Here is a 26,971-nt window from a genome sequence, read left to right on the forward strand (position 1 = left end):
TCTCATTGCACATGTATCTGACCTCTATTCTTTCCATCTGTAATATACTGCCAAAAACCTGGTTCCCCTCCCAGTCAATTCTTCCCTAAATGCCCTTCATGACAATGCACACAGAGAAGACACACAACCTTCTATATTCATTTTATTAATACAAAGTGTTTGGAAATGTTTCATCTGTATCTGCATTTGATGCAGGTGCAGAAATGGAAGTATGTGCTGTGTTGTCTGACTGCAGTACCTCATTAGAACATACAGTACTGGTTTAGATTTTTGGAGAGAGCCATTGGTTTCCCATTCACTTCTGTACATAATGAAAATCTATTCGTGGAGTCATGCAGTTTTTTTGTTAAAGTTGTATTATCATTATTGATGTTTTTATAATGAATTGAATGGAAACTAATGGCTGCCAAGAATGGTGGAAACCAAACTACCTACAAGCATTGTTTTTAAAAAATGGTTACCTAGGGGGTCTGGATACAATGGTATTGCCTATAACTGTGATATTGAAAAGTGAAATATTGGTATTCAATACACATATGATAATATTGTGTAAATAATCCAGCACGTCTTAAATAATTTCTTTTTCCGTTCTTGCTTTGTAATGTAATTTTGTGTTCAGTGTTCTTTTGGTGTGCTTTTGTACATCTATGGTTACCAATCACAAATACCTTACATTCTAAAGTATATGTGATTTGTCATAAATGGGATCACAGAGTGATTCCATATGGCATCAAACTAAGAAAAAAAAAAGAAGGAAAAACATTACTGCGCCACAAAATTGGGTATTTTTTCTGTCCTTTCTTGAGTCTTTTAAAAGCTTTTGTTTGACCTCTTCAGGACTCTACAAACAAATAAAACAATTTCAAAACTCTAACACTGCTCACAGCTCATGGAAAATGTGTGATGAGGTGTTGCGGTTACACATTTCTTGGATATAAAAGGGTCCCAAGCCAAAAAGGTTAGGAACAAGTGGGCTACAACATGCAAAAACACTGGGGTTTTTTTGTTTTGTTTTATGTAGATTTAATTTTACCAGGCAAGACATTAAGAACAATCTCTTATTTACTTTTTACATTTATTTATGACAGCCTGGCATGGTATTGTCCTCAAACGTCCCACTAAATTTCATAAAAATCTGTTTAGTCTTTTACAGGGTTTCAACATGTTGAATTTAAGACTTTATAAAGTCATAATAATGCAATTTTAAAACTATTTTACGTGCATACTGGCAAAAAGTATTAACGTTATGAAGAAAAATCTGCATTGGTTCCATGCTGGTTTTGTTTTGTATTTGTTACAGCATGATCAATAAAATGTTTTCCTGGGAACACATTTAAAAGAAAGACTGAAAGATGAGAGAGAAGAGAATTTACTTTTAATGAATCCAATCATTTTCAAATAATTTGTCAAAATCATAATTAATACTTTTTAAGGCCTAACATTCAGATTACTGGACTTCAGGCTTTTTAAGACCCCACGGACATCCTGCTTCAGATGGGGCCAAAACCCAAATGTCACTGGTGTAGATCCATATAACACAGTAAGATCTGACAGATCGTACTATACAGCCGGGGTTCAGTCTTAGAATACCTGAAGAAGATGGACTTGGATTGTCTGTGGGAAGACAGTGAGAAGGGGGGACAGAAGGAAGGAAGCCTCTCAGTCTGTTCTACGTTGAAGATTGAGGCAGAGCGTATTGGATTTCATGGGGAACTAGCGCTGATGTGGAGATATGGCTGCTTTTGTTTTAATTTGTAACCCAATGCTGGAGCCGTCTGAGCTGTAAGTACTGCTAATTTGTTTCAGACTAATTCATCACGGCCACAGCTTTGGAATTCACCATGATAGGGCAATGGGGAGAGCTCAGTAGCGCGCAAGCGGAAAACACTCACTCCCACACACACATATATATACAAAGCGAAAGAAAATGAGACACACTCACACACAGGCTGGTTTCTTCAAAGATCTAAAATATTAAGTAATTACTTATGACTCACTGTGAGTGTGATACTCTCCCATCTTTTCTTACTTGAGAATTAATAACACTTTTATTAAAAGTCAATGTTGTCCACTTCTCCCTCATGGTCTTTCCTCTGACCACAGCCACGTCAACATCGCTTCATTAATGGTTAAGTCAGATATTTTTACTGTCCTGTAGGACAAAAGAAACATAATACACAGCATATCTAGGGGAGTTATTGATCCACAGTTATGCAACGACATAGTTGCGGTGCAACGTCACATGTAATAAATATTTCTAGAGATACCTCCGTCTTGAAAATAACTAAAGGAAATGCTCCAAACTATTTTTAAGATCTAATTTTACTTTCTAATCCTATATTGGTGCTCGCATTAAAAAAGCAGTGTCAAGAAAAGAGAGACCCTCCAGCCAAATGTAGCTCAGGATCAGATGTGGAGACAGGAAGCCTGAAGGACAGAAGGAAAAGGTTTTTATTTACAGGAGCCCACCTGTAGATGCATTTTGATTCAGGAAACACTGCAGAAGCTACAGTAGCATGCCAATACATGTACTTATATGTAGACCTACATACCTATATGTATGTGTGAAAACTCTGACATCACTTGGAAAGCTGGACTTAAAGGAGATACTGATCAACTGTTGCTACTGCAAATGCTGCTGGCTAGAGAAATCAACAGCTGAGGGTTGAACTCACAGAACTAAATCGCAACATAATCAAAGACCAATTGAAATCATAGATTATCCATTATTAACGACAACCTGCAACAAGGAAAACATGCTACTTTACACACTTTACAGCCACAATTACACACACAACACAGCTTCCCATGAGATAATGAGAGTCAGGGAGGCACAGGGCCAGATCGCACTTTGAGTGGGCGTGTGTGTGTGTGTGTAATTAACCAGGCCAGTAGAGAATGCAGATGCCAGAGATGTGGGGGTGAGTTAAGGAGAATGGAGAGGCCACCGGATGGTATCAAAACCCTTTTCACTTCTCTTGGTCTGACGCCGATCTCATTGACTCAAATGGCCAACAGTCACCCGAGGAACGTGTCTGGACCCACAAAGAGTCAACATACACTGCTTCGAGAAGTTTTTGGAGCAGCTACAAACATGACATGAATTAACTATATAAATAAAAAAAACTAAACAAACGCACATAGTGTCCACTCCTGGGGCTGTCTGGCCACACCCCCATCAGTGATGACAAAAAAAGATAATTTTTCCTTTGACAGCAGCTAGAAAACACCTGCTCTGGCCTTACTGACTGGGTTGTGACCACAAAGTTTCAGCAAAATTGTAAACGGTAAGGCTGGGTATTGCACCTTGATACTTTTTGGGACCTAACAAAAAGTGTCCATAGCACATAGCATATAAGGTAATGTTGACAGCGTTTGGTCAGATTTTTAGGTTATACATATTTTTCATTAAATATTAGACTTTATAAACTTTAGAATACATTATATTTAATTTAGATGAAGTCCAAGGATGCAAAGTGAATTTCAGTGTAAACTACAAATAAACTTGTATTGTGTCGTATCGTATAGTATATTTAACACAGATGCACTGAGCAGTTTGGCATTATTTTGGTAAATGGAAAAAAGTGGCTAACACATTTTATATTCCCAAAACTAAGGTATCAAAAAAGTTATTTTGGTATTGGTATAGAAAGTTGGGTACTGTATTGGCAACTGTATACGTGTTTCTTTATCCTCTCTGATGTACTGATTAGAGGAATCATCACAATTTTCATAAATTTTTAATTTCACTGAAAAAAAACCCTACTATTGACATCATGATGATTTTTTTTCAGATCTGAAGAACAATATTTGTAGGCCAGGGCCCTTCTGCAGCACTACAGTACTTCATAATAATGCTGTTTTTCGCAGTTTTATCAAACAAATAAATTCAGCTTATGGGATTTGTATATTGCACTTGGCCATATTGCGATAATATTTTGATTAATTGTGCAGCCCTTGTATCATTTTCAGATATTTTGCAGAAAAACAAGGTCGAGTTTTTGCACACCTCAAAGTCTATATATGCATCTGATCAATAACAATGACTGTGAAGAAATCCTGCATACCTTTGATCAACAAGTTCAGGTGATTGACAGCGTGCAAGATATCTTGTAACAACCTTCCAAACTACCAACTCTTTCAATGGATTGCTTTAACAGACAAACTCAGTGAAAATGTCTTCCATCCATGTGATCCAGCTCTTACTGGATAAATAAAGAATAAAAAGTAGATCAATATTGTTATTTCATCACAGATGTTACCTGAGACTATATTTCGGCTGAAATATGGAAATGTATTCATGCATTATGTGTGCTTCATCTCTACATACAGAGTCAAGGGAGAAGACGAGCACTCTTGGGAGACTACAAGTGTCAGGATGGTATGAAGTGAGCAGTGACAGTTTGAAGTGGAAGAAAGAGGGAGGACCAGAAGGGAAAAAAGGGATAGGAAAGGGATGACTTTTTGACTTCAGCGTTTACAGGTTCACAGCATTTCATAAAAACAAGATGAAATAAAGATATATAGATCCACCTAGATGCAGGTGTACCAAGCACCAGCCCACCTTGCCGTACCTCGTCACCCTCTCTTCCTCTTGTGTCACTCTAACTACACGCCCAGCCCTCCATCTATCAGTCGGATGTCAGGCCTCCCCGGCAGAGCTCCATCTTGGTTGAGAGCGCTGCCTTAAGCCCCATCAGCCGGAGGAGAGTCTTTGAGCCGCAGTCTAAGCCCCTCGCCCGGACCCCGGTCCCCTCATGAATATTAACCAGCCCCGAGCCCGGCTTTAATCTGCCTGATCCCCGCACTGCTGCCGCCGAGACGATAGTGAATCTAATTATTTGGTCTGATATTAACCCCCCGCTCCCACACCCCCCCCCCCCCCCCCACACACACACACACACACACACACACACACACACACACACACACACACACACACACTGTCCTCACTATAGCTGCTGTAACATTCACATATGTGTGTGTTAGTGCAAACACACACCAACTGAACTCCAGAGCCACCTCCTTTTCAAAGTCAGTTCACATAAAACATTCACACACTCACACACACACACACACACACACACCTCTCTTTCCACCAACCCCCCCGCACCTCCAGCGCAGCCTGCGACGCCCTCTCCTTATCAGGCCCAAAAACGCCCTCCTCCTACACCGATAAAACTTGAATGCAAATGATGCCAGGCTGATTTCATTTCTTCATTTTCTTCCTCCATTCCTCGTTCAGTATCAGAATGGCTCCTCGCTCGCTCACCCTCCCTCCCTCCCTCTCTTTCTCTCTCTCTCTCTCTCTCTCTGGGGAGCCAAACAGTGGTGAGGATGATGATGATGATGATGATGGCGGCGATGCAGATGGGAAGCAGAGAACTTTTCCTGAACTAACCCCAACATCTAACCCCATCTCACATCGCCTTGTGCTATATACACTTCAATTAAAGGGGAGGAAATAGAGAAAGAAATATACTGGCGGGGGGGGGGTTCTCTGCACCACCACCCTACCCTGCAGATGAACAGATTAAGATTTCTCTGTACAGCTGTCAACTGCCACAGTTTTACTGCTACCACTGGGGAATAAGTATGTTTGTATATGCAAATCACTACTGGTAGATCTAGCACATCTATGTCTCAATAGTGCATACTGTTTCACGTTGTCTAATGTGGTTTACACTGCTCCATAATGGACCAAACGCGACAGTCTCATGCTCATTAAATGTAAAACAGTCAATAGTCCATGTTAGTGCATGCTTACATACATGGCTTAAGGCAGATGGTTGGACTGATACAACTGTTTGTTTTTTTCTATCAAAACAGTCCTGGTCTATCCAATTTAGCAATATTACACATAAATGCTTTATCTTTACCTACTTTTTGCTGTAAAGGCATTTTAACAGGCTTTTCTATATTGTTACAACTGTTTATTTTTCTTTGGACCAGGTATTGGCTAAATAGATCCACAGTGTCAATAGAATATTTTGTGTTCATTTACATTCATTCAGTAAAGATGGGCTGCTTTGTTTTAGGATGTTTTTATTTTCAAATCTGAAAATGTTCAACTTTGTCTAAATGAACTTTGGCTTTGGGCGGCTGTGGCTCAGAGGCAGAGCGGGTCGTTCCTTAATCGGAAGGTTGTGGGTTCGATCCCCGGCTCCTGGTGCCACATGTCGAAGCATCCTTGAGCAAGATACTGAACCGCAAATTGCTCCCGATGCCATGCATCGGTGTGTGAATGTGTATGAATGTTAGATTCTTTGCTATCACTGAGTGAATGTGGCACGTAGTGTAAAAGCACTTTGAGTGGTCAGAAGACTAGAAAGGCGCTATACAAGTACAGGTCCATTTACCATTTAAAACCCTAAGAATAGAAGACAAATTTCAAATCATGAAGAATCTGACATTTAATGCCAGCTTTTAGTAATTGATCGTTTTCAATACTATGTAATACTGTGTATCTCCACAGATACAGTATGTTCAAGCAGTACCAAAAAAGCATGGAGTCATATACCTAGCCCTATTACAGTTTGCCTTACTGATACTGGGTGATATAAATATTGGAGACTTAATTACCTCAAACACACTGTATCCTTGGTATTTCTCTTCTGCTTTTTCTCTTCCTGGTTGACATACTGCATATTTAAATTGCATTACATTACACTCACTCATACTCATTCAAACGTCATAGGAAAAGAGATAGATAGATAATCAGAGGCTGTATCCTTCCCAAGCAAACAACTAAGAGAGCATTGCAGTGCTTTCCTTTCTGAAGGAAATGAGGCATCAGTGGGTGTCTGTGTTCTGTGTTACACTGCTGCACAACCAATTACCCCTTGGGGGTACCTTTCCCGACTTCAGTGTGGGGCCAAAACAGAAGAATGAGCAACCACAGGGTCCCTGGAGTGATGTGCCACCAATCGTCCACAGCAGTGGTTCTCAACCTGGGGCGTCACTGGGTAATTTCTTGGGGTTGCCAAATGGTTGTGGACGTGACTCTAAAAGGTTGAGAACCACTGTTCTACACTAAGAGCAGAGTGTAGGGTTTGATAATAACTTGAGGGCAGAATGGAAATGATAATTTGGATAAGCTTTGACGAGCTGAAATTGGCCTATATCAGCATCCATGCCAATGTGTCGGTCGGCTTTCTAGTCAACTGAATGTAAATTAGTTGGCAAAAATGAATCACTAAGTCAATATCAAGCAAAAACACCAAGCTGGTCCCACCTTGTCAAATGTGACGATTTTCTGATTTTCTTTCTCAGAGTATATAATTCTAAACTGAATTGGATTTTTAAATTATGTTTACAACAATTGGAAGCACTTTGAGGAACTGTGTTCCTTCCTTATTAATGTTGCAACATACAGTAGCTGTCTGGACAGATACAGGAATACCAGTAGCAGCCATAGTTTGATACATCCATTTGTTCCAAAAAGATATATTTTTTCTCTAAAAATCCTCTCCTGCATTAAGCACTTCAAACATTTTGTGCTCCTCTAGCTGGGAATTTAATAAGCCACCACGCTCCTCTCCTGACCTTTTCAACCATCGTTCATTCATACACTCCTCTCACAAAATCATTCATTCAATCATCCGATTCACCCTCTTCCTCCTTTCTCCTCTTTCACTGTCTCTGCTGCACCGCCTCCTTACTTTTATACACCTCTTTCTTTCTCTCTTAATCTCCAATTCTCTTCCTCTCCCCAACTCTCATTCCGACCCCTCTGTCTGCCTGCCCCTCCTTCCCCATCCTATCTCTCGCTCTTTTCTCTCTCTGTCTCTCATTCTATCTCTCAGCTACAGGAAATGGTTTCTTTCCCGATCCAGGGGGTTGGAGGGCTGTACTCACTGTCCCAAACAAAGAGGTCACTGTGTGAATCCTCCAAAAATACAAAGAAGAAAAGGAAGGCAGATAAAAATCAGAAACCTACTCTCATCCGCCTCTCTCATACAAACACACACTTTACCTCTGTTGCACTCACGCAAAGCATTTCTCCAACATTCAAAAGAGACAAAAGATACTCTTTTTACACAGTATATTCTGCTCACGAGGTACAAATATCGTCAATACAGTACTTGGCTAGGGCTCGGCAGTGGAGTAAAAGCTTATTCTCTTGTGCAGGCGTGCTCATATCGGCACACACCTCCGAGAAGCAGAAAAAAGGAGAAAAAAAAATAGGGAGCCAGGTTTGATGAGCTGCATGCAAATGACATGTAAAAATATAAAACTGCGATACTTAAAACGGGGGCCGAGATAAGAGATTTGAAAATGAGGCACTCTTGGAAAGCAGGCTCCTGAACTGCCGGAGATGAGGCTCAGAGATAGAGAGGATAGAGGTTTTCCCTCTCCTCTTCTCCTCTCTTACACCTCCTCCTCCTGCTCCTCCTCCTCTTTCCTTCCTCCTCCACCCTGCTGAAGCCGGTGCAGATGACAGGGAGATGCAGATACCAGCCAGTCATTGCCACTGAGTGATGAACACCTCCTCCCTCCGTCTCGTTTAACCCTCCTCTTCCACGTTTGCCTCACCTCTCTTCCAGTTCCTTCCTCTCTCATATTTCTTTTTGTCTCCCGTGTTTTGTTTCAGTTGATGGACCTTTCCCTCCTTTCTCTTTGGGCAGTATTTTATCTTATTTGGTGGTTTTCTCTCCCATCATTCCTCCTCTCTCCCTTTCTCATGGTGATAGGCTCCTATGACAGTAGCCTTTATGGAGCACATTGATTCAATCGATGCTAGCTCTCTGTAAGGTTGTGATGCACAGGGTCAACATTTTGAGGAAATGTGTCTATCGCTCAAGGGTTGACAAGGGTTTTGCCCAAAAATGCTGCCAGAAGAGACTTTAAGTCCATGCTTGAAGATGCAGTGAGATGGCAGTTAGAGCATTCTGTAATGTGATCTATTTTCAAGTGGCACAGTATATGAAAATTAACATAACATTTAATCAAATCTTTTAACAACCCCACTGATTTGAAGCTGGATACCACAATACAGCTGTAATGCACCATTCACGTCCCAGCGACTGATCAGTATTCGCTTTCAGGCGACACACAAATTGGTGTCAAGCTTCAGTTTGTGACTGGTCACTACCGTTTTTTGGGTCACTCGCTTCTGCATTCACTCAGTCAGGCATCTGTAACTGCTGACGCACTACCAAGCTTACAAATACAACCCTAAGCAACAGGCCTTTTTCACAGTAGACATTTTAACTTGTTGTAGTAGGAAAAGCCCTGGTGTTACTAGTAACAATGCTTCTGTTCTATTCAAGTGTCCCAGTGAGCCAAGACATGGTGACAGTGAGCCAGGATGCCCAATACCAGGACCCTGAAACTGAAGCAGCTACATGGACTACAGCATAATTTTGTTATTTACACCTGTGCTTTTACTACTGTAACAAGTCAAAATGTCTTTCATGGAAGGGCCTATCATATGGGATTTTCCTTTTTATAAAACCTCCAACAGTTAAAACAATCCTGGATACTGTATCATAAGCAGGGGCACAGCGAAGCCTAAACCCATGGGAACTCAGTTTTTTAATCTCTTTCGAATGATGGAGTGTACTGATCTATTTTCACCGTATCAACCAACTATCGTTAACCCACCATGGTATATACCACAACACTGATCACCTTTTTGATATTGCCTTTAGACGTACTTTGGACGACATGTGAGTTAGGGTCTGGATTAGGGCTGGGGTAACAAGATATGGAAACATCATATTACTATTATTTTAACAGACATTACGATTGCGATATAATTTGCGATTAGTGGGAATGATCATTTTTGTTCTACAAATAAAATGTTCTGTGAAAAAAAATAAATCATGATGATGTGAACTTTTTGGGGTCTGTACCAAACAATCATGTTTTCTTAAATATGCAGAACAAGATTTGTAGGCCAGGGTATCTCTTCAGAACTACAGTACTTCATTATAATGCTGTTTGTCACAGTTTACCTTTATCAAACAAATTGCAGCTACTGAGATTTGCATATTAAACTTGGATTGTGCAACCCTAGTTACTAACATAATATGGGAAGGGTCTTATGCGCATGCAAAAACTTCCATATGTCCATATTTAAACTTGTCAAAAGTGTAAAAAAATGTTTCACAAAAGGAAGCACTGTGTATGGCAATCAATGGGGTACAGCATGGCACCCACTCACTACCCTTTGGACCTGCTATTGTCACCTCCACCCATGGCTCCTCTTCTCTACGCTGTTTAAACAAAAGGTCGGGGACAAGGAATTAATGAATTTAATTGTAAACATGCACTTTTGGCAATGTGAACTTCTGCAAAATGATTTTAAAACACACATTTCCAGTCCATGATATTGCTCTGCTAGCTACGACAAAGATAAGTGTGGTTGGATTTGATGGGAGAGGTTAGGCCTCCCCAAATCCCTTTGCCTCAGGGTGAGTTAGCAAATATCTTTTAACATTTTAAAGGAAGGTAGGAGAGAGACTACAAATACTCAAAAACATGTGACAGTGACGGTGTATAAGAACACTTTTTTTCATTTTACTATGTCTTTAAAAGGTAGAAACTCTTGTTCTTGCTCTCTAGTTCCTTTTAAAGAACGCTCTATGTGTCATGTTCTTCTGGGGGGCATCGCAGAAGGTGTCTCAACACTCACCGTAATCATTGATTTGTCATCTTCTGAAGGAGCACCATTTTAATTAACATTCTAATTTGATGGGCGGAGGAGAGAGAGAAACAGAGAGGCAGAGAAACACTGTTGATGAGTCCAGATAAAATATAAAGATCAGAATCAGGATGTAAACAAACCAGCTCAGAGTCAACGCAAAAAAAGGAGAAAGAAAACAGCTCGAGAGAGAATGAGGAGGAGACGATGATCACCTTCACTCGTCCTTCCAGGGGAGTGAGGGAAGGAGAAAGTGGAGAGGAGAGTAGAGGAGGTAGAGGGGAGGAGAGATAGAGAGTGAGAAGAGACTACCCAAAAAGTGTTTGAAAAGCCGTGGGTGGCGCGCCTTATCGCCCCAGTTCTCCTGGAGAGATTATTGGGGGATTAGTGCGAACGCTTGTTTCTAAAACATGATGAAAAGACGTTCGGCGCGTGATAACGCTTTGAACTCCCCTACTCTGCTCCTTCTAGGATCGTGCCTTCAGGCTGCCTTTCCACGAAAGACAGGATTGGGGTGGGGTGAGCTGCTGGGTGCTGCTGAAGGAGGGAAAACAATAGGGACAATGTTGTAAGTGGAGTTTCTCCTGTGGTACAGTGTGGAAACTTCATTTTGGACATTTGTCCTTTGGGAAGATGCAACAGATGCAATAAACTCTAGGTTTGCGTACACTTTAGTATCGTCACTCTTTCGATTTCACTTCATCTGAGCTGAAATTTCACAACAATCCGGCAACTTCGGTCCAATCACATGCACTTGCACTATCAGTTAATTAAAGCGGGATCCAATCAGAAGGAGAGGAGATATAATATCAGATTTGTTATGTGCGATCCAATCAGAATAGCAGCAGTGGCATGCTCACTCCTAGGTTGCCATGGGAGGCTTGCCGAGGAGGACCTGGTTGTTCACTCAACCAAAAACTGTGAGGAATCAGCAGCCCAGCTGATCAGTTGATCAGTAAACATTATTATACCCTGTTCTAAAGTCCAACAGCCCTATCAGCCAGAATATATTTAAATAGATAAATGGTTTTACGCCTCTTTCTCAAGAGATGCAAATGGCAGGATTTCCATATGACACAGGCCAGTTAACACGACACTAATCTAATGAAGGAGATCTGTTGGAGGGAGAGCGAGGACTGGATCTCATCTGCCTGTCTCTCTCACTCTCTCTGCTCCACCCTGATTTCCCAGAACCGACACCCTGAAGACATATATTTCTATATTGTTTCAGGTCAAATAATGTCATTGCACTTGATGTGTCTTTTTGTGCATGTGTGTGCGTTGCTTGAGTCCAAAAGTGCTTTTCGATGTAGTTGTGTTGCTGGGTAGGCCTCGTATTAAAACGATATCTTATCTGTCCGGGCCAAATAAGAAGGAAATTTGTTGAGAGAGAAGTTGAGAGAGAGATGGCGATGCTGGAAGGATCAGGACTGCTGAATGGGCCATGCCAATCTAACCCAGAGATGGCCAGTGGGGAGGGGGGTGAAGCCTGGGGGCATCATAGAGCCTAGTGAGGCTGAGGACTGAGGAAGACAGGTGGTATAAGTAAGATAGAGGTGACGAAGAAGACACAGCTTGGGAGGAACTGGTGGGGGGAAATATGCACAAATAGCAGAATGTGAAAGCATGTCCAAAGCAGGGAGATGAACGATAGAGGGGAATCGACAAATGATGACCCATGTCAAGCCAAAGAAAAAATGGGTCTACTTGGATTAGATACTAATGGCTACTCAAAGTAGAAACACATTCTCTTATATACATTTATTTTTCCACTTTTATACTGATATACCATACGCTATATGTATGCTTGTAACAGGTAGTGTAGTCAGAAGGTGTGTGTATGGTATCAGCATCTGGAGACTGTCAATGGGAAGCTGTATGTTGCTGAGATACTGATGTTTGTTTTTTTGTCCAAGTCCAAATTTCCCTACGGGGAAATATATATTCTATTCCATTCTATTCTATTCTATTCTATACTATAGTTGCTTGAAAAAAAAGTAAAAAAAAAAAAACGTTTAATTTAACACAAATTAAAAAACTAATATAACATCATTCAATTCGATCAAAAGTATAAGCACCTTGTGCTCCTTCTGTCTGTCTATCTTATTTTCTCTCATTGGTTTTTGCTGCACTTCCTTGTCGATTTGGCTGTGTTATATGTTAAATGATGGGGGACATTGTTGGTATTGTCATCCCATAGGGGCCACTTCAACTATTACAACCTTTCCATTACTAACATCATACTTGTACAATGAAATGCAGTGCAGTTCAACAGACTTGTGACACATCCAGCATGATGTCTGATGTTTGTTGAGGCAGAGTCAGAGACATGCCGATTCAACATCATGATAGTGTTCGAGGCCATTGTTTGTTTCTAAACAAAATATCTATGGCAACACTAATGGTAACAGTTTGAGCGTGCTAAGAAACTGCATGATTGATAGGCTGTACTGTTTGGTTGAGGAAGTAGATGGTGATGTCAAACGCTTTTTAGAGAAGCCTCAAATACCGGATAGTTTATTTTTCTTTAAATACATTTTCTATGACTCATAACTCTTACCTCCCAGAAATAATTGCAAGCAATTCCAACCATCTCTGTAAGTTGAATGTCTGTGGATTTTTCATTGCTAATCAGTTGAAAATGGAAAAAACCCTGCTCTTTTACTGCACCCAAACAGTCGTTTTTTGACAGTGAATATTATTATTTAAGCCATTTAAAAATGAGTTCATCCTTTACATCCACTGTGTTTTTGGAATAAAACTCTTCTGTAAACCAATCGAAGAAACACAATTTGATGGCAGCTTTAGTGGAGCAGCAGGGGATGAGCTGATTTCTCCTCTCCAACACACTGAAGAGGATAGCCCTGACCCCTGCTGACCCGCAAGGGAGGGAGGCAGGGAGGAATGGAGGGATGGATAGAGGAGGGGGAGGATGTGGAGTGACAGGGGGAGAAACACAGGAGGAATGTGAGATTACGGCCACTATCTCCAGCAGATACAGAGGGTCCGTCTCCTCACTTCTTCAGTCCACAAATAGGAGGAGGAGGACGAGGAGGAGGGGGGGTGGGCAGAAAAGGAGGAATAAGAGAGAAAATGGGTATTAAGAGTCAGAACGAGATGCTTTCCATATGAATGCAAAGCCCTCAAAAGAACAGAAACAGACTTTTCACTTTAGAGGAGGAATAGGATGGTATGGGCAGCGGAAGGGAGGGGAAGAACAAAAGGTGATGGGTGAGTGTGTGTGAGTGAGTGAGTAAGTAAGTGAGTGCTCCTGCGCACGTGCGCACACACACGCACACGCACGCACGCACACACACACACACACACACACGCACACACACACACACACACACACACACACACACACACACACACACACACACACACACACACACATCTATCTGTACACTCAGAACCTCACTGATAATAAACGAAATCTTAGAAATGAGAGCCTATCAAGCAGGAATCAATCACTGGGGTTTGTTGTCCAGGAGGATGGCGCCATGTGGAGATAAAAGACAGGCGGACGTCTGGGGAGGGCTGGGAGGAGAGGAGGAGAGGAAGAGAGGAGGAGAAGAGGGGAGAGGATGGAACGGGAGTCTGGGGAAGGCAGGGAGGAGAGGAGAGGAGAGGAGAGGAGAGGAGAGGAGAGGAGAGGAGAGGAGAGAACTGATGGGGAAAGGCCTGAATTTGTGTATTTATAAACTCCATCTGGCTTTATTCGAACTGGGTAGATTTTTTGTGAATCAGATATGAACTGTTTTGAATCCAGATGTGGACCAGGGACAAAAATGTATTGAGCTACACTTGGCACCTGGCGTCAACAAACCTGAAAATAACCAGAGATAAGACAAGCAAACCAGGTATAGTAAGGCCAGGTAGATCAATTACAAAAATGAGTGTGTGTGGATGGCCTTGCGTGTGTGCGTGTTCGTGCGTCTAGCTGAGTCCATGCCAGGAAGCCTCTCCCAACATCAGTATCATATGATTAGATGGACTTGCACATGATGCAAAAACCCAGACTCTGATAGGGCTCCATCCGGTCCCACACACTGTTCCCAACGAACGAACACACACACACACAAACACACACACACACGAAGATACACACAGCTGTTCTCATTTCCCACCTCTGTCACACACATACGTGATAAGGTGTTTATTCATTGTCTCTCTTTTTTAGCAGACAGTCCAACCTCTGACCTTTCCATTTGAAATCCCTTCAGTTAGTTGGAGATCTCTCTCCAGCCTGAAGTTATATATATATCTTCGGGTTTTGGTTCGGGAGGCAGACACCCTCCCACATTTAAGAGTAGGCTTAAGACATTCCTCTTTGATAAAGCTTATAGTTAGGGCTGGATCAGGTGAGTCCTGAACCATCCCTTAGTTATGCTGCTATAGGCCTAGACTATCGGGGGATTTCCCATGATGCACTGAACTCCTCTCTTCCTCTCTCTTTCTGCACTCATTCATGTCCCATTAATACATGTTACTAACTTCACTTATTCCCCGGAGTTCTTGTGCTTTCTCGTCTCGCAGGTTCTCATGGATCCTGGTGGAGCCTCCTGCCATGGTCCTGCTAGACTCCCACTGCTAATATCACTGATATTACTGTTATTATTATCATTATTACTAAAGTTATTATTATTACTATAATCACTGCTCATTGTCCCCCATTGTTGTCGTCATCATCATGTTCTTCATGTTCATCATCATCAGTCTCTCTCTCTATCTCTCTCTGTCTCTCTACTGGTTGAGGCAGACGACCACCCACCTACAGCTGGGGTCTGTCCTAGGTTTCTGCCTCTTTAAAGTTTTTTCCCTGTCGCTGTCGCCAAGTGCTTTCTCATGGTGGGAACTGTTGGGTCTCTGTAAACACTTTATAAGGAGTTCGGTCTAGACCTGCTCTATTTGAAAAGTGTGAGATAACTTCTATTATGTGTTGGCACTATACAAATAAAATTGAATTGAATTGCCATTATTATATAGCCTTAAAAATCAAATAATATGTGTATAAATAAATGTCATAAATAAGTCTACAACTAACAACTAGGGGCAACAATTTTATCACAACAATATTATATCGATTCTAAACAATACAATATTTGCGAATATCTAGTCTAGTAATATCTAAGTCTGCCACCATACCATTTTGAATTAATTCAGGGGCCTGTGATCATTAATGCAATCAGTTACACTTATATCAACTCACAAAAAGCAACTAAAATATGATTTGAACATTTTATTGCTAATTTCTTCCAGACAATCAGATGATCTCATAACAGCATTGTTTGCATATGCTTTGTATTTATTCGCACTCAAAATAAACACTTTGTGGGTGCCTGGTTAGCCCAGTGGGTAGAGCTGGTGACCCATGTACTGAGTCCTTGCTGCAGCGGCTCAGGGTTCGAATCCGACCTGCGGCCCTTTGCTGTGTGTCATCCCCTCTCTCTCTCTGTCCCCCTTTCCTGTCTATCTTCAGCTGTCACTATCATAAAGGCCATAAAAGTCCCAAAAAATACTCGATATATTGGATTGCTGAACATTGATATCTATATATCGATCTAGATCAATGTATCGTTACACCGCTAAGAACAACTATTTTCATTATCAATTAATTTGCCTACACTTATTTTGATCAATCCAATTTAGTTTAGCCTAAAAGCGGAAGTAAAGTGTGACATGTACAAGTCATATCCCTAGAGCCCATTTCTACTGCTATGGACGTACTTTTATTACATCGTGAAGTTGCGCTGCATCATGGGAGTTGTTCATGGTTAAACAACCACCACTGTGGATGAAAATCTATCTGAACTGACCCCTGAAGTGTGTATAATTCACAGACAAGGTAATGTGTTGATGTTTTAGTTACGGTCACCAACTTGCTTCCACGTCCTCTGATGTATCGTACATTTACCCGGAAGTTATTACAACTATAGGGGGTAAGGGGATATGACGCCATTGACAAGGGGACCAAATTAAACACACCATTAACTGAATAAAATGACAGATTTCGAGTTTGGGATAATGTAAGTACATAATATATAACATAAGTCTAGTTGTTTTTTTGAGTGGGTATTTTGATCATCAGTAATGTTTCGACGTAATTACCTGTAATAAACAGCTACAAAAACTCTTTATCAGTGGTTACTGGACAGTGATTGCATCAGAGCTCCTACCTCTGTTTCCTGATCATCTGTGCTGCCCTCTGATTGAAGGATTCCTGGGTAGGGGCCCCATGTTATGTCTGGATGGAGGTCCCTGGCAGCCACCACCCTGCTGTCACCACCTTCCTCACTTAACTCCAGGTCATCTGGAGGGAGGACAGAGAAGAGATTAACGTATACGTATGATGTATGTATGATGTATAAGTTGAAATGACCAAAATTGTTTATTTCCATATGTATCTGAGTTGTAGAAGTATGAATGACCAAAATCAACTAAACTAAAAATATCGGTTTCAGCCTTCAAAAGCCCTAATGGTTGAGACATGAGCTACAGCATTTAGCAGGGACCACATGACAGGCTCCAACGGCCAAAAAAAGAGAGCAGCGTGTGGCTTGAACTTGACCTGAACCCTTGCTGCAGCTCAGGCCTTACAGCAAAAACTGTCAACAGCTCAACAGCAGGGGGAGTTTGATACAAGCTGAGCACTCTGTCCTGGCCGGTTCAAACAGGGGGAAACTTCTTGTGTACTTCCTCAAAGTGATAACTGTAGAAGGATGGCAGTGACGGCTGTGGTCTGAGCAAGCTGCAGCCCAGATAGAGCCAGTTAGCCTGGAGGCATGGGGGACTGATCCATCTATTTAAAAACTTAAGACAGCCCTGAGTGCAGGAGGTGCAGCAGTCTGTAGTTTAGAGAAGTCTCTGCACATCTGAGAATAAATGAACGAGTTTGAGCGCTGCAGTGGGAGCTCCAGTGACTGACTGGATGGGATTAATGCTTCAGTTACATGAGCAGCCTCAGGGTCTACTCCTGGAGAAGCTTTCTTGTTATGACCATCCACCTCTCTCCCTGATCAAAACACATACAAAATCCCCCCCCCCATCTCATCCACGGTTCAGGCGACTGTTTCGGGGGTCGGTCTAAAGTGGCGGGCCTGATAAGAGTGTTTGTCTAACACTCTCCATGTCAAAACACTCATCTATCTTCTCTGTATCTATCCCCACCAGAGAACAACGGACAGACGCTGATAAAATGGCTTTCCCACAGCCGGTGGTGGGGGGGGGGAGGTGGTTATGGAGGGGGAGGAGGGAGCAGGAAGGAGTGTGGTTTGAGGGAAGAAAGTAGGAGGGACGCAAGGCGGTGAGAAGTTGACATAAATGTAATAAAGCAAGTCCCAAATAGCAGTTGAAAATATTGTCTCACTTTCGGAAAGACTGTTGTGGCAAAGTTGCACAGGAAGTGGTATGTTTCTCTTAACTCACAGCCCAAAGTTGCAATGACGCTTAAAACAATATAATGAATAACACCCAGAGCACACAGGGATCAAAATATATAGAAGTAATTGACTTGATAGTATCTGTTTTATTAGGATTAACACTGATCCAACCAAGACTGAGCATTCCCAACAATGGCTATATCCTTTATAACTACATGCACTTATATCAGGTGCCACCACACCTTGTTTAGCAGTCATGGTATATGTCACACTGTAACCAGGCCTACTTTTTTATTCTCTCGCTCCAGTGCACATGAGAGAGTGACACTGATGCCAGACGCAACAAGAGCTGACCTGACCTGTTGTGCCTGGGTCAGGTTGGGCTGAATTTTTTATTGAATGACTCAGGTTTTAGTTGGAGCTCGATTTCACAAATATTTCTGAAGAAAACCTAGTCACCTTACAGCGTTAAAATACACCAAATTACAAAGGATACGTTGTTGAGGTCTAGTCTCCTGAAACATGACAGCTGTCAAGATTCTGTTGGGGTTCAGACACAAATGTCCAGGTCTGAGTCGGGTCAGCGTCACATTTCAGTCCCAGGTCAAGCTTCAACCCAAACATGACTCCTCAGGCAGTCTAACCGGCTGGCTGCAGGGTCTGAAGTCCAGCGGATGTCCAGCCAGTATCCTATCTCCTATCAGCCTATGGGGCCTCAGTTTGGCCACTTTGACCCTGTTTATCTCAGCACTCCATCAATGTCCAGTCTGCCTATGTGCCATTGGCCAATCCTCACCACATGGGACTCTTATCAGCCTGACCAGCTCAATTGACCCTCATTGTGAAACGGTACAAGGATTTGACCTCAGTGAGCCAAGACAGATATTAACTTATAAACAAGTCCGACCAAGCATTATTATGTCAGGTATTAAGGCCCAACAAGGGACTTGTTGCTGAGAGCCCTACTGGCTCCGTTATCAAGCTTATTTACTAAGCTTTTATTAACATAAATTAACATCGTTATTACTGATTTGCTGATATATATAAATGAGTTTAACTAGTTGATTATAGGCAGCATTAATGAGTCGGGTCCAGCTGTGGCTCAGGAGGTAGAGAGGGTGGTCCACTTGTTACAGGGTTGGCAGTTTATTCCAACTTCCTCCTGTCCACATGGCGAATTGTCCTTGGGCAATAAACTGAACCCCAAATTGCTTCTGATGGTCAGGCTATCATCCTGCGTGGTAGCTCACTGTTATCAGCTTCAGTGTGTGCATGAATAGATGAACAAAAATCTTGCAAAATCACTTTAGATTAAAGCGCTATATAAAGGTAGGTTTAGGTCCAGTGTGTAAGGACTGTATTTAGGATGATCTATTAGCTTTCTTTCTAGAAGGAGTCAATCATTACTTTTTCACAATGAGTACTTCTCTGAAAACAAGCATATGTTACAGTATGTGGAGTCCCACAGGGGAGCAGCTTGGGTCCACTTTCATTTTCTGTTCATTATCTACTCACGTTGTTACACTTATTGTATGTATTTAAATGATTAAACTTTGTACTGTTTTGTACATTACAAAAGAGAGATAAAGAATAATCGACTGTAAGCGCTGTGAGGGAAATTAAAATAAGATTGAGCACTTTGGTTTTTGTAGTAAGAAGAATGATCTCTCGCGAAAGCCTGAGTTTGCCACCAGTAGCCCAGAACAGACAAACCAGGAACTGGCTCTAGATAGGGCAATTTTGAGGCCACTGTAGTTTCTCCTTCACGCTTAGAAAGTGAGGGTAAAGTGAGGGTGAAGTGAGTGAGTGAGATACTGGTTCTTTAAGCAGTTGTCAGGGACTTGAGAAAGTGCTATCGGTGCACCTCCACTAATGAGTCCTGCTTGGTAATCCCAGCAGGTTAGCTGTGTTCATTGGGGTAACATGATGCCTCCAATAATACTTATCTCTGTTAATTACCCCTCCTGCCCACTACAGACCTGCATATTAACCCAGTGCTCCTTATCCATATGGCTGCACTGGCTGCTACTACCCTCACTGCTCTGTATTATGCTACCCCCATCACTGTTGTGTACTGTACTGCAAGTGTAGTGTGTGCACATGCACACACACACCACACACACACACAAACACACACACACACACACACACACACACACACACACACACACACACACACACACACACACACACACACACACACACACACACACACACACACACACACACACACACACACACCATTCTTTCCGTCAGTGCTGGATGACCCATTCCCAAAAACACAAGGCTGGATGGGCTTGTTATCAATATCAACCAGCTACACAGTATCCACACCGCCTCACTCATTTAGCTCCGACACACACACACACTGACTTACACACATACAAGATGACACATTGACACACGGCAGCCAAACACACACTGTGCCCATACACATACAGCCTGTACACACCATCACATCAATATACACCCCCTGTCACCAGCTACACACACATACACATACACACAAAGGCTTATCAATACGGACACTTCAGCAGCCACTGGGGCGTCCAGGCCTCTTTGACGAGCCAACACAATAAAACAATCAGTCCGTCATTAATGAAATGACTAACGCAATTAACCAATGATTCGGCCGGGGGGAAAGGGGGAAGCTGAAGGTGGCAGACAGCTGTTAAACGAGACCAGAGAGCCGTTAAACGAGACTGGGATAGTATTGATGATGATGTTACAGAATTTTTGATTCAGTACAGTTTTTTTGTGTTGTTTGGCCTGCCAGTTACCGACTGTTTAATGAGTTCTGTCGATGGAAATTACACAAAGCAAATATATTTAATGGCAAATTTTGTTGATGAGTGTCAGATTTATATAAAATATAAACATCATAATTTTAATCATAAAAAATATGCTGATTTCACAGATGTTAAACTGGGAGAAAATGTAAGGGGAACACTAAGTGTCATTTACACAATGAACTAGCTTATTGGTCAATACAGTAGGTTGATTCCCACCATCTTTGTCAAACTCACAAAAGCTGTCCTTGTAGTCATGAAGTATTGGATAACAAAGCAAAGAAACTGAAAGAGTCCATTTCAGTCTTCAGTGTTGAAAAACATTTTTACCACTGTGGAGAGTATTCAAATTTAAACATTGACAATTATTTACATTCATGAGTTGTTTTAACAAGGCAAAAATGCCTAAGGCAGGAAGTGGGATTGTTGTATCTTTTATATTGTGAAAGATTGAATGCTGATTATTTTGTGAATTATATAAAGTTAGTAAAGTTTATTGATGCCTTGATGCAGTTATTTGGTTAGACATGCTCAAGTCTGCAAAGGTCAGTGAACATAACACTGCATCATGGATTAATGATGAGTTTATCTTTCATGTTTTAAAGAGATAAAGTTAAAAACATGGCACATAAATCAAGTGGACTGCCATAAATTCCCTTCCACTCTTAAGTTAAGAAACAGGGTTACAAAGAAAAAAACTTTCAAGGAAATAATAGTAAAAGTTTAAGTGATTGTCAAGCCATATTCAACCCTTATGACACTGCCAATGATTATTTTTAAAAAAAATAATGATTGTCAAAGTGAAAAACCTATTGGAAATAATATGAGGCACTAAAGTGTTATTCTGAACTTAATCAGGTCGTTTAATTGTTACGTTCTCAGATGATACATCTCCAGGTATAGTGAACTGGGAAGGAAAATTAATTAAACCTGCAGTTGAGCTGTTATCTTCACTGATATGTCATATTATTAATAAATGCTTACTTAGTGGAAACTGTCCACAACTTTTACCCTCTCTTACCCAAAGATGAAAATGCTGATTGTTCTGTTTTCAACTGTGCCTGTTAAGAAGCTGGCAGCGCTTATTAAGACACTTCAGAAGTTTGTTTCCAATCCTTTTCTTTCTTATTTAGTAAACAATGGTTTATCAACTTAGCTATTGGTTGTATGAAGTCATCTTTCTAGATTTAGTCAATCATTACTTTTCACAATGAGTGCTTCTAGGTAAACAAGCATATGTTACAGTAAGTGGAGACCCACAGGGGAGTAGCTTGGGTCCACTTTCATTTTCTGTTAATTTTCTTCTCACGTTGTTACACATATTATATGTATTTGAATGACTAAACCTTGTTCTGTGCTGTACATTACAAAACAGTTATCCAGAATAATTTACTGTAAGTGGAAATTAAAAGGAAATAAATCTTGAATTTAGTAAGAATGTTCTCAGGAGTTTCCCTGTGAGAGTAATGCTATTTTAACATTTCAACAGTATAACTGATTGGGTGTCAAATTAGATAATCCTTTTATCTTAGTCAAAAGTCACGATAGGAACAGACAATGGGAGGCTGTGGTGCAGAGGCAGAGCGGGTCGTCCCCTAATCGGAAGATTGTTGGTTCGATCCCCGGCTCCTCCTGCCACAAGACCTTGAGCAAGATACTGAACCCCAAATTGCTCCCAATGCCGTGCATCAGTGTGTGAATGTGTATGAATGTGTTAGTTTCTGTTCGATGGGCTTTGCCATCGCTGTGTGTGAATGTGTGTGAAAGGGTGAATGTGGCATGTAGTGTAAAAGCGCTTTGAGTGGTCGGAAGACTAGAAAGGCGCTATACAAGTACAGGTCCATTTACCATCCATTTACCATTTACAATGGTCTGTACAAAGCAAGGAAAGTTAATTTGTATAGCACGGTCCACCAACAAGGCAACTCAGGGCTTTCCATAAGACATAATAGGCATTAAGAAACACAAGTAAAAGAGAAAGAGTTAAGAATTGGACTCCAACCAGACCCCAAGATGGTTTATAAACTATATTTCCACAGGATCCACTACATCCACACACTATATGGAAACACAGGATCCACTACATCCACACACTATATGGGAACAGTTGTCTACAGAAGTACCCGTTTTATTGGTATATCCTTGTGGATCACCTTTTTATTTCTGAAGTTAGTTTTGTTTGTTGTTTTGGGTGTGTCATTCTTAGAACTGAAGTCTAACACTGAAAGTAAACCGAATCACATATGCAAAAACCTTGCATAGGGGATTGTACCTGGTCATCCAATATGAGTGAGCAAGCTCAACAAACAGCCTACTTGATTGGATATCAATGAAAAATAAAAGGGGGAAAAAAAGAAAGGTGTAACCCAACACTGATGTTCTCCTCTATCCGGCTTAATTGATTTTTAAAAAGACTATTGTTGATATCAAATGAGCACATCGCGGCGGAGCTATTGATTTTTTGACACCACACAACAGGAAATCTTTATCTGCGTGCTACTCCGACCCTGCACTAATAGGTGGGGTTTAACCTCTGCTGAATGACAAATCCCAACGCCTCCATTCCTATTCTCTCTCTAGGCCTCGTGGGAAACACAGGACTATACTGTAGTTGTGTAATGAAAAGAGGGGGTCCTGTGTTTTTTTGTTTACACATGTCAAAATTCAATTATAGCTTCTGGGAATACAAAGGCTTTCTTCTACTTCTATATTATTAGCCACTATATTATACTCAATATTGCAGGAGCCAGTTTGATTAATTGTATGCACAAATTTGCATTTTGTTTCCGAAAATCAATAATCCATATTCCTTAAAGGCTTCAGCATCAGTGATGGGGAACCTACATGAACATACTATCTTCTACCAAACTTTAAACAGTTTTACATTATGTATTTTTCTACATATATTTTTTTCTCTGTGCTCTTCTTTGAGGTGGGCAAGGCTCAATAAGAAAAAGGTGATGTAGGCTGGTGTGTTGATTTTCAGAATGGGTGACCCCTTTCACATTACGGGGTGCTTCTATGTCATGAAGAAAATACTGATGAAAGCAGCTTTGAGTGGAATGTTTGTAATTTTCTCGTTATATTTAAGATTTGAGATTGTAAAATATACTAAATATTGTAAACCAGTGTTTCTCAAATGTGGGTTTGCGTACACAAGGGGTACTATGGAGTACTGCAAATATCAGCCATCCATAATTCCTAATATAATGACACTACAATAAGTTTAATAAAAAATTTAAATGTCACTTTGATAAACCACATTCTATATTGAATATTTATATTTATATATATATATAATATAAAACTTCTGGAATGAGTTTGATTGCTGTAGTTGCCTTTTTGCCACAGAGAATGAATGACTAAGTTCCTGCACAAGCCCATTTCTCATTTCTCATTTTCAAATTGTGCAAAAAATGCGCAAAAGTGCAAATTATCAAAAAGACGCAGTTCAATGCAATTTCAACACTGTCTCAGTGTTATTGCATAGTCAGGAAATTTTCAATTTAATGATGGATTCTGAACAGTTGATTAAAAAGACGCGGTTCAATGCAACTTCAATGCCATCTTAGTGTTATTGCATCATGACGAAAAACTGGTTTGCAATGATTTTACTGATGGATTGTAAACATTTTCATTGTTACAAGGTTGTGCTTTATTGTACCTCTTTATACAGGAATTATTTTTTGTGCTGGTCAGGGGGTACTTGGCTGAAAAAAATATTTCAACGGGGGAATGTTTGAGAACCACTGTGCTAAACCATAGAACCAAACATTTTATATATCAGGTAGCCGCAAATCTTTGAAAAGTCTGCAAAGAGTCATCTAAGGTGAACAGGACCCCTTTTCACAAAGCCATGGCAGGCATTACATTGGCTTAATTAACACATCTGGATCTCATAACACTAAACCAATTTCTTGCTGTCGTTATCCTGCTAATTTACGGTTTTATAACTTCGATCATCAATGTTCAATCAGAAATGTCTCAATTTATCACCTTTGCTTTGTTATTTTGGTAAATTTGCATTCATGAATTCTACCTAGCTGTCACATTAATGACTACTAGTGTCATTTATAACGCTGGCTGATAAAAGGCCTCAATCTAACAACAAGCAAGACCTGATTGCACCTCCTTTACCCATTCTCGACTCTCTCTCTCCATGATCTTCCACGCAGCCCCCCTGGGTCCCTTGAGTCCGGCAGGCTCGGCTCAGCAGCAGATAGACATTTCTGGGATAGGCATCTACTGCTCAGGACCACGCAATCATTTCCATTTTACCCTCTGTTGCACAGGCAAGATAAGACACCTGCGTAGCCCCGCTAATCAGATGAGCTTCAACAGAACTTTATCATTGACATTTACCACTGTTTACCCAACTAATTTCTCTTAACTGCACTGCTGAACTTTTATCTACAAAATACATACACCACCAGAAAAGAGCAAGAAGCAAACATGCAAATTCACAAATATGCGAAGAAAGATAAAAATGAGGGGGGGCTAAAAGCATTTTTTTCTGTTCAGAGGACGAAGGGGGTGAAAACAGAACAAGTGACAGGGCTACTGTTGATGAGATGAGCCTTCCTCCCTCTCCTCCTCATCCTCACTGAAGACAAACAGAATACTGACATTCACATGCAAAAACTTCATTTTGGAGTTCAATCACCTGACTGCTGGTGGGGAGTTTCATTTATTGCTGATAAAAAAAAAAAAAAGCGGCTCTGTATGCATGTGTGTGAGAAAGAGAGTCCGGCATTATCCAATCGGTCACAAGACAGATGAAGGGAAATCGTGTGCATTCAACACACTGTTTTAAAATTATGTAAACCGGTTTCATCAGTCAGTGTTACAGCTGGGAAGTCTGTGATTCTAAATGGTCCATACCCCTGTCAGTGCCTGGTAAAGCTTTCAAGCCAAAACTGTCATTAATTTAAAAGGAAACAAAATCTATTATGCAAAATAACCGTGACTGGGTCAGGACTCTAGGTGAAAGAGGGAATAATTCTAATGTGAATCTGTGTGTCAGAGAGAAAATATGGAAGTGTATGAGTGTGTGCACCTCATCCAACGTATGCGTGCATGTGTGTGTGTGTGTGTGTGTGTGTGTGTGTGTGTGTGTGTGTGTGTGAGAGAGGGCACGTACTTCATGAGCACAGCCGCTCCCTCATTCATACCGCCACCTCCATCTCTCCCAGCCTTCCCTCTCTCCTCTGCTGTAGCCTGTCACAAATTGAAAGTGGAGACCTTCCAGAAACTATCCCTGATAATCACACATAAATTAATTAGAAAATGTTTCTTGACATTCTCTACACACAGACGGGGAGAGGGGGAAAAGACTGAGGCAAAGCCACAAAATTAATTGTACGGTATGTGACTCTGATAATTAATTCAATCATTAATTCATGTCTGCTTTAACAACTCCCTTCTGGCTCCCGGAAAAAAAAAAAGGACATTTCAATCAGGCCAGTATCGGCAACGCGGGATAGAGAAGGAGACGCAGGAAAAGTTAAAGAATGATAGACTTGCTCGACACACTCAGGGTCATTTAGAGGTTCACCAATTAAACAGAGGAGATGAAGAAGAGAGCAGGGAGTGAGGCGAACAGGCAGAAGGAACATGAGAGGGGCTGTAGATTCTCTGACTCACTAGTCAGTAGCCATATCTAGAAAGAGTACACAAATACTGTTCCTGTAATATATCTGTTTAATGGTAACAACTGTAGGGGAAAAGAAGCTTAGCTGAGGATTTATGGTGATTTTCCTACACTTAAAGATTTTCTTAGGTGTACAATCCTTTTCTCTGTCCACTTTCATTTTAAAAAGTACTTATAGGCAGTTTTTAAAGCTCAAAGATTCTAGACAAAAAGAGTGGGGGGGAAATCCATGTGGACTATTATAGAGCACATTGTTAACAGTTGATTTTATAGTCAAAATTAAAACATTTTTTACACACACAAACTCCCTTGAGACTCTGGAAAACAAGTGATTGCTGTCTAATAAAGGAAGGAAACTGGTGAGAGAGAGATACTGTAGAGGACATAGAGAGAAAGAGACATAACATGATAAGAGACAGATATTGTGAGGATGGGAAAAATGAGCAGAAAGCAGGGAACATGTTTGTGAGGGCTTTTTCCCCTCCTTTACTTCTGTTCTTAC

At 41.0% G+C, this 26,971-nt stretch overlaps 1 protein-coding gene and 1 long non-coding RNA gene across 3 annotated transcripts in view; one reads left to right on the forward strand and one right to left on the reverse strand.

The window, feature by feature from the left end:
* The window catches only part of zfpm1 (zinc finger protein, FOG family member 1), a 112,596-nt gene that overhangs the window by 10,818 nt on the left and 74,807 nt on the right, over positions 1-26,971 (reverse strand). The window contains exons 1-2 of one of the 2 annotated variants that reach the window (XM_051383137.1): positions 24,957-25,073; positions 16,828-16,961 (exon numbers count right to left, since the gene is read on the reverse strand). In XM_051383137.1, the coding sequence (XP_051239097.1) occupies positions 16,828-16,961; positions 24,957-24,960 (138 nt within the window). In that variant the 5' untranslated portion in view covers positions 24,961-25,073. Of the gene's footprint in view, positions 1-16,827; positions 16,962-24,956; positions 25,074-26,971 lie in introns of those variants that run through there. The other variant, XM_051383136.1, reaches the window with a different exon arrangement.
* LOC127353823 (uncharacterized) overlaps positions 22,616-26,971 on the forward strand; it is a 140,681-nt gene continuing 136,325 nt past the window's right edge. The window contains exon 1 of the long non-coding RNA XR_007881373.1: positions 22,616-22,657. This is a non-coding gene — a long non-coding RNA (uncharacterized LOC127353823). The remainder of the gene's footprint in view (positions 22,658-26,971) is intronic.

The sequence above is a fragment of the Dicentrarchus labrax genome, unplaced genomic scaffold (genome assembly GCF_905237075.1).
Source record: "Dicentrarchus labrax unplaced genomic scaffold, dlabrax2021, whole genome shotgun sequence".
Lineage (NCBI taxonomy): Eukaryota > Metazoa > Chordata > Actinopteri > Moronidae > Dicentrarchus > Dicentrarchus labrax.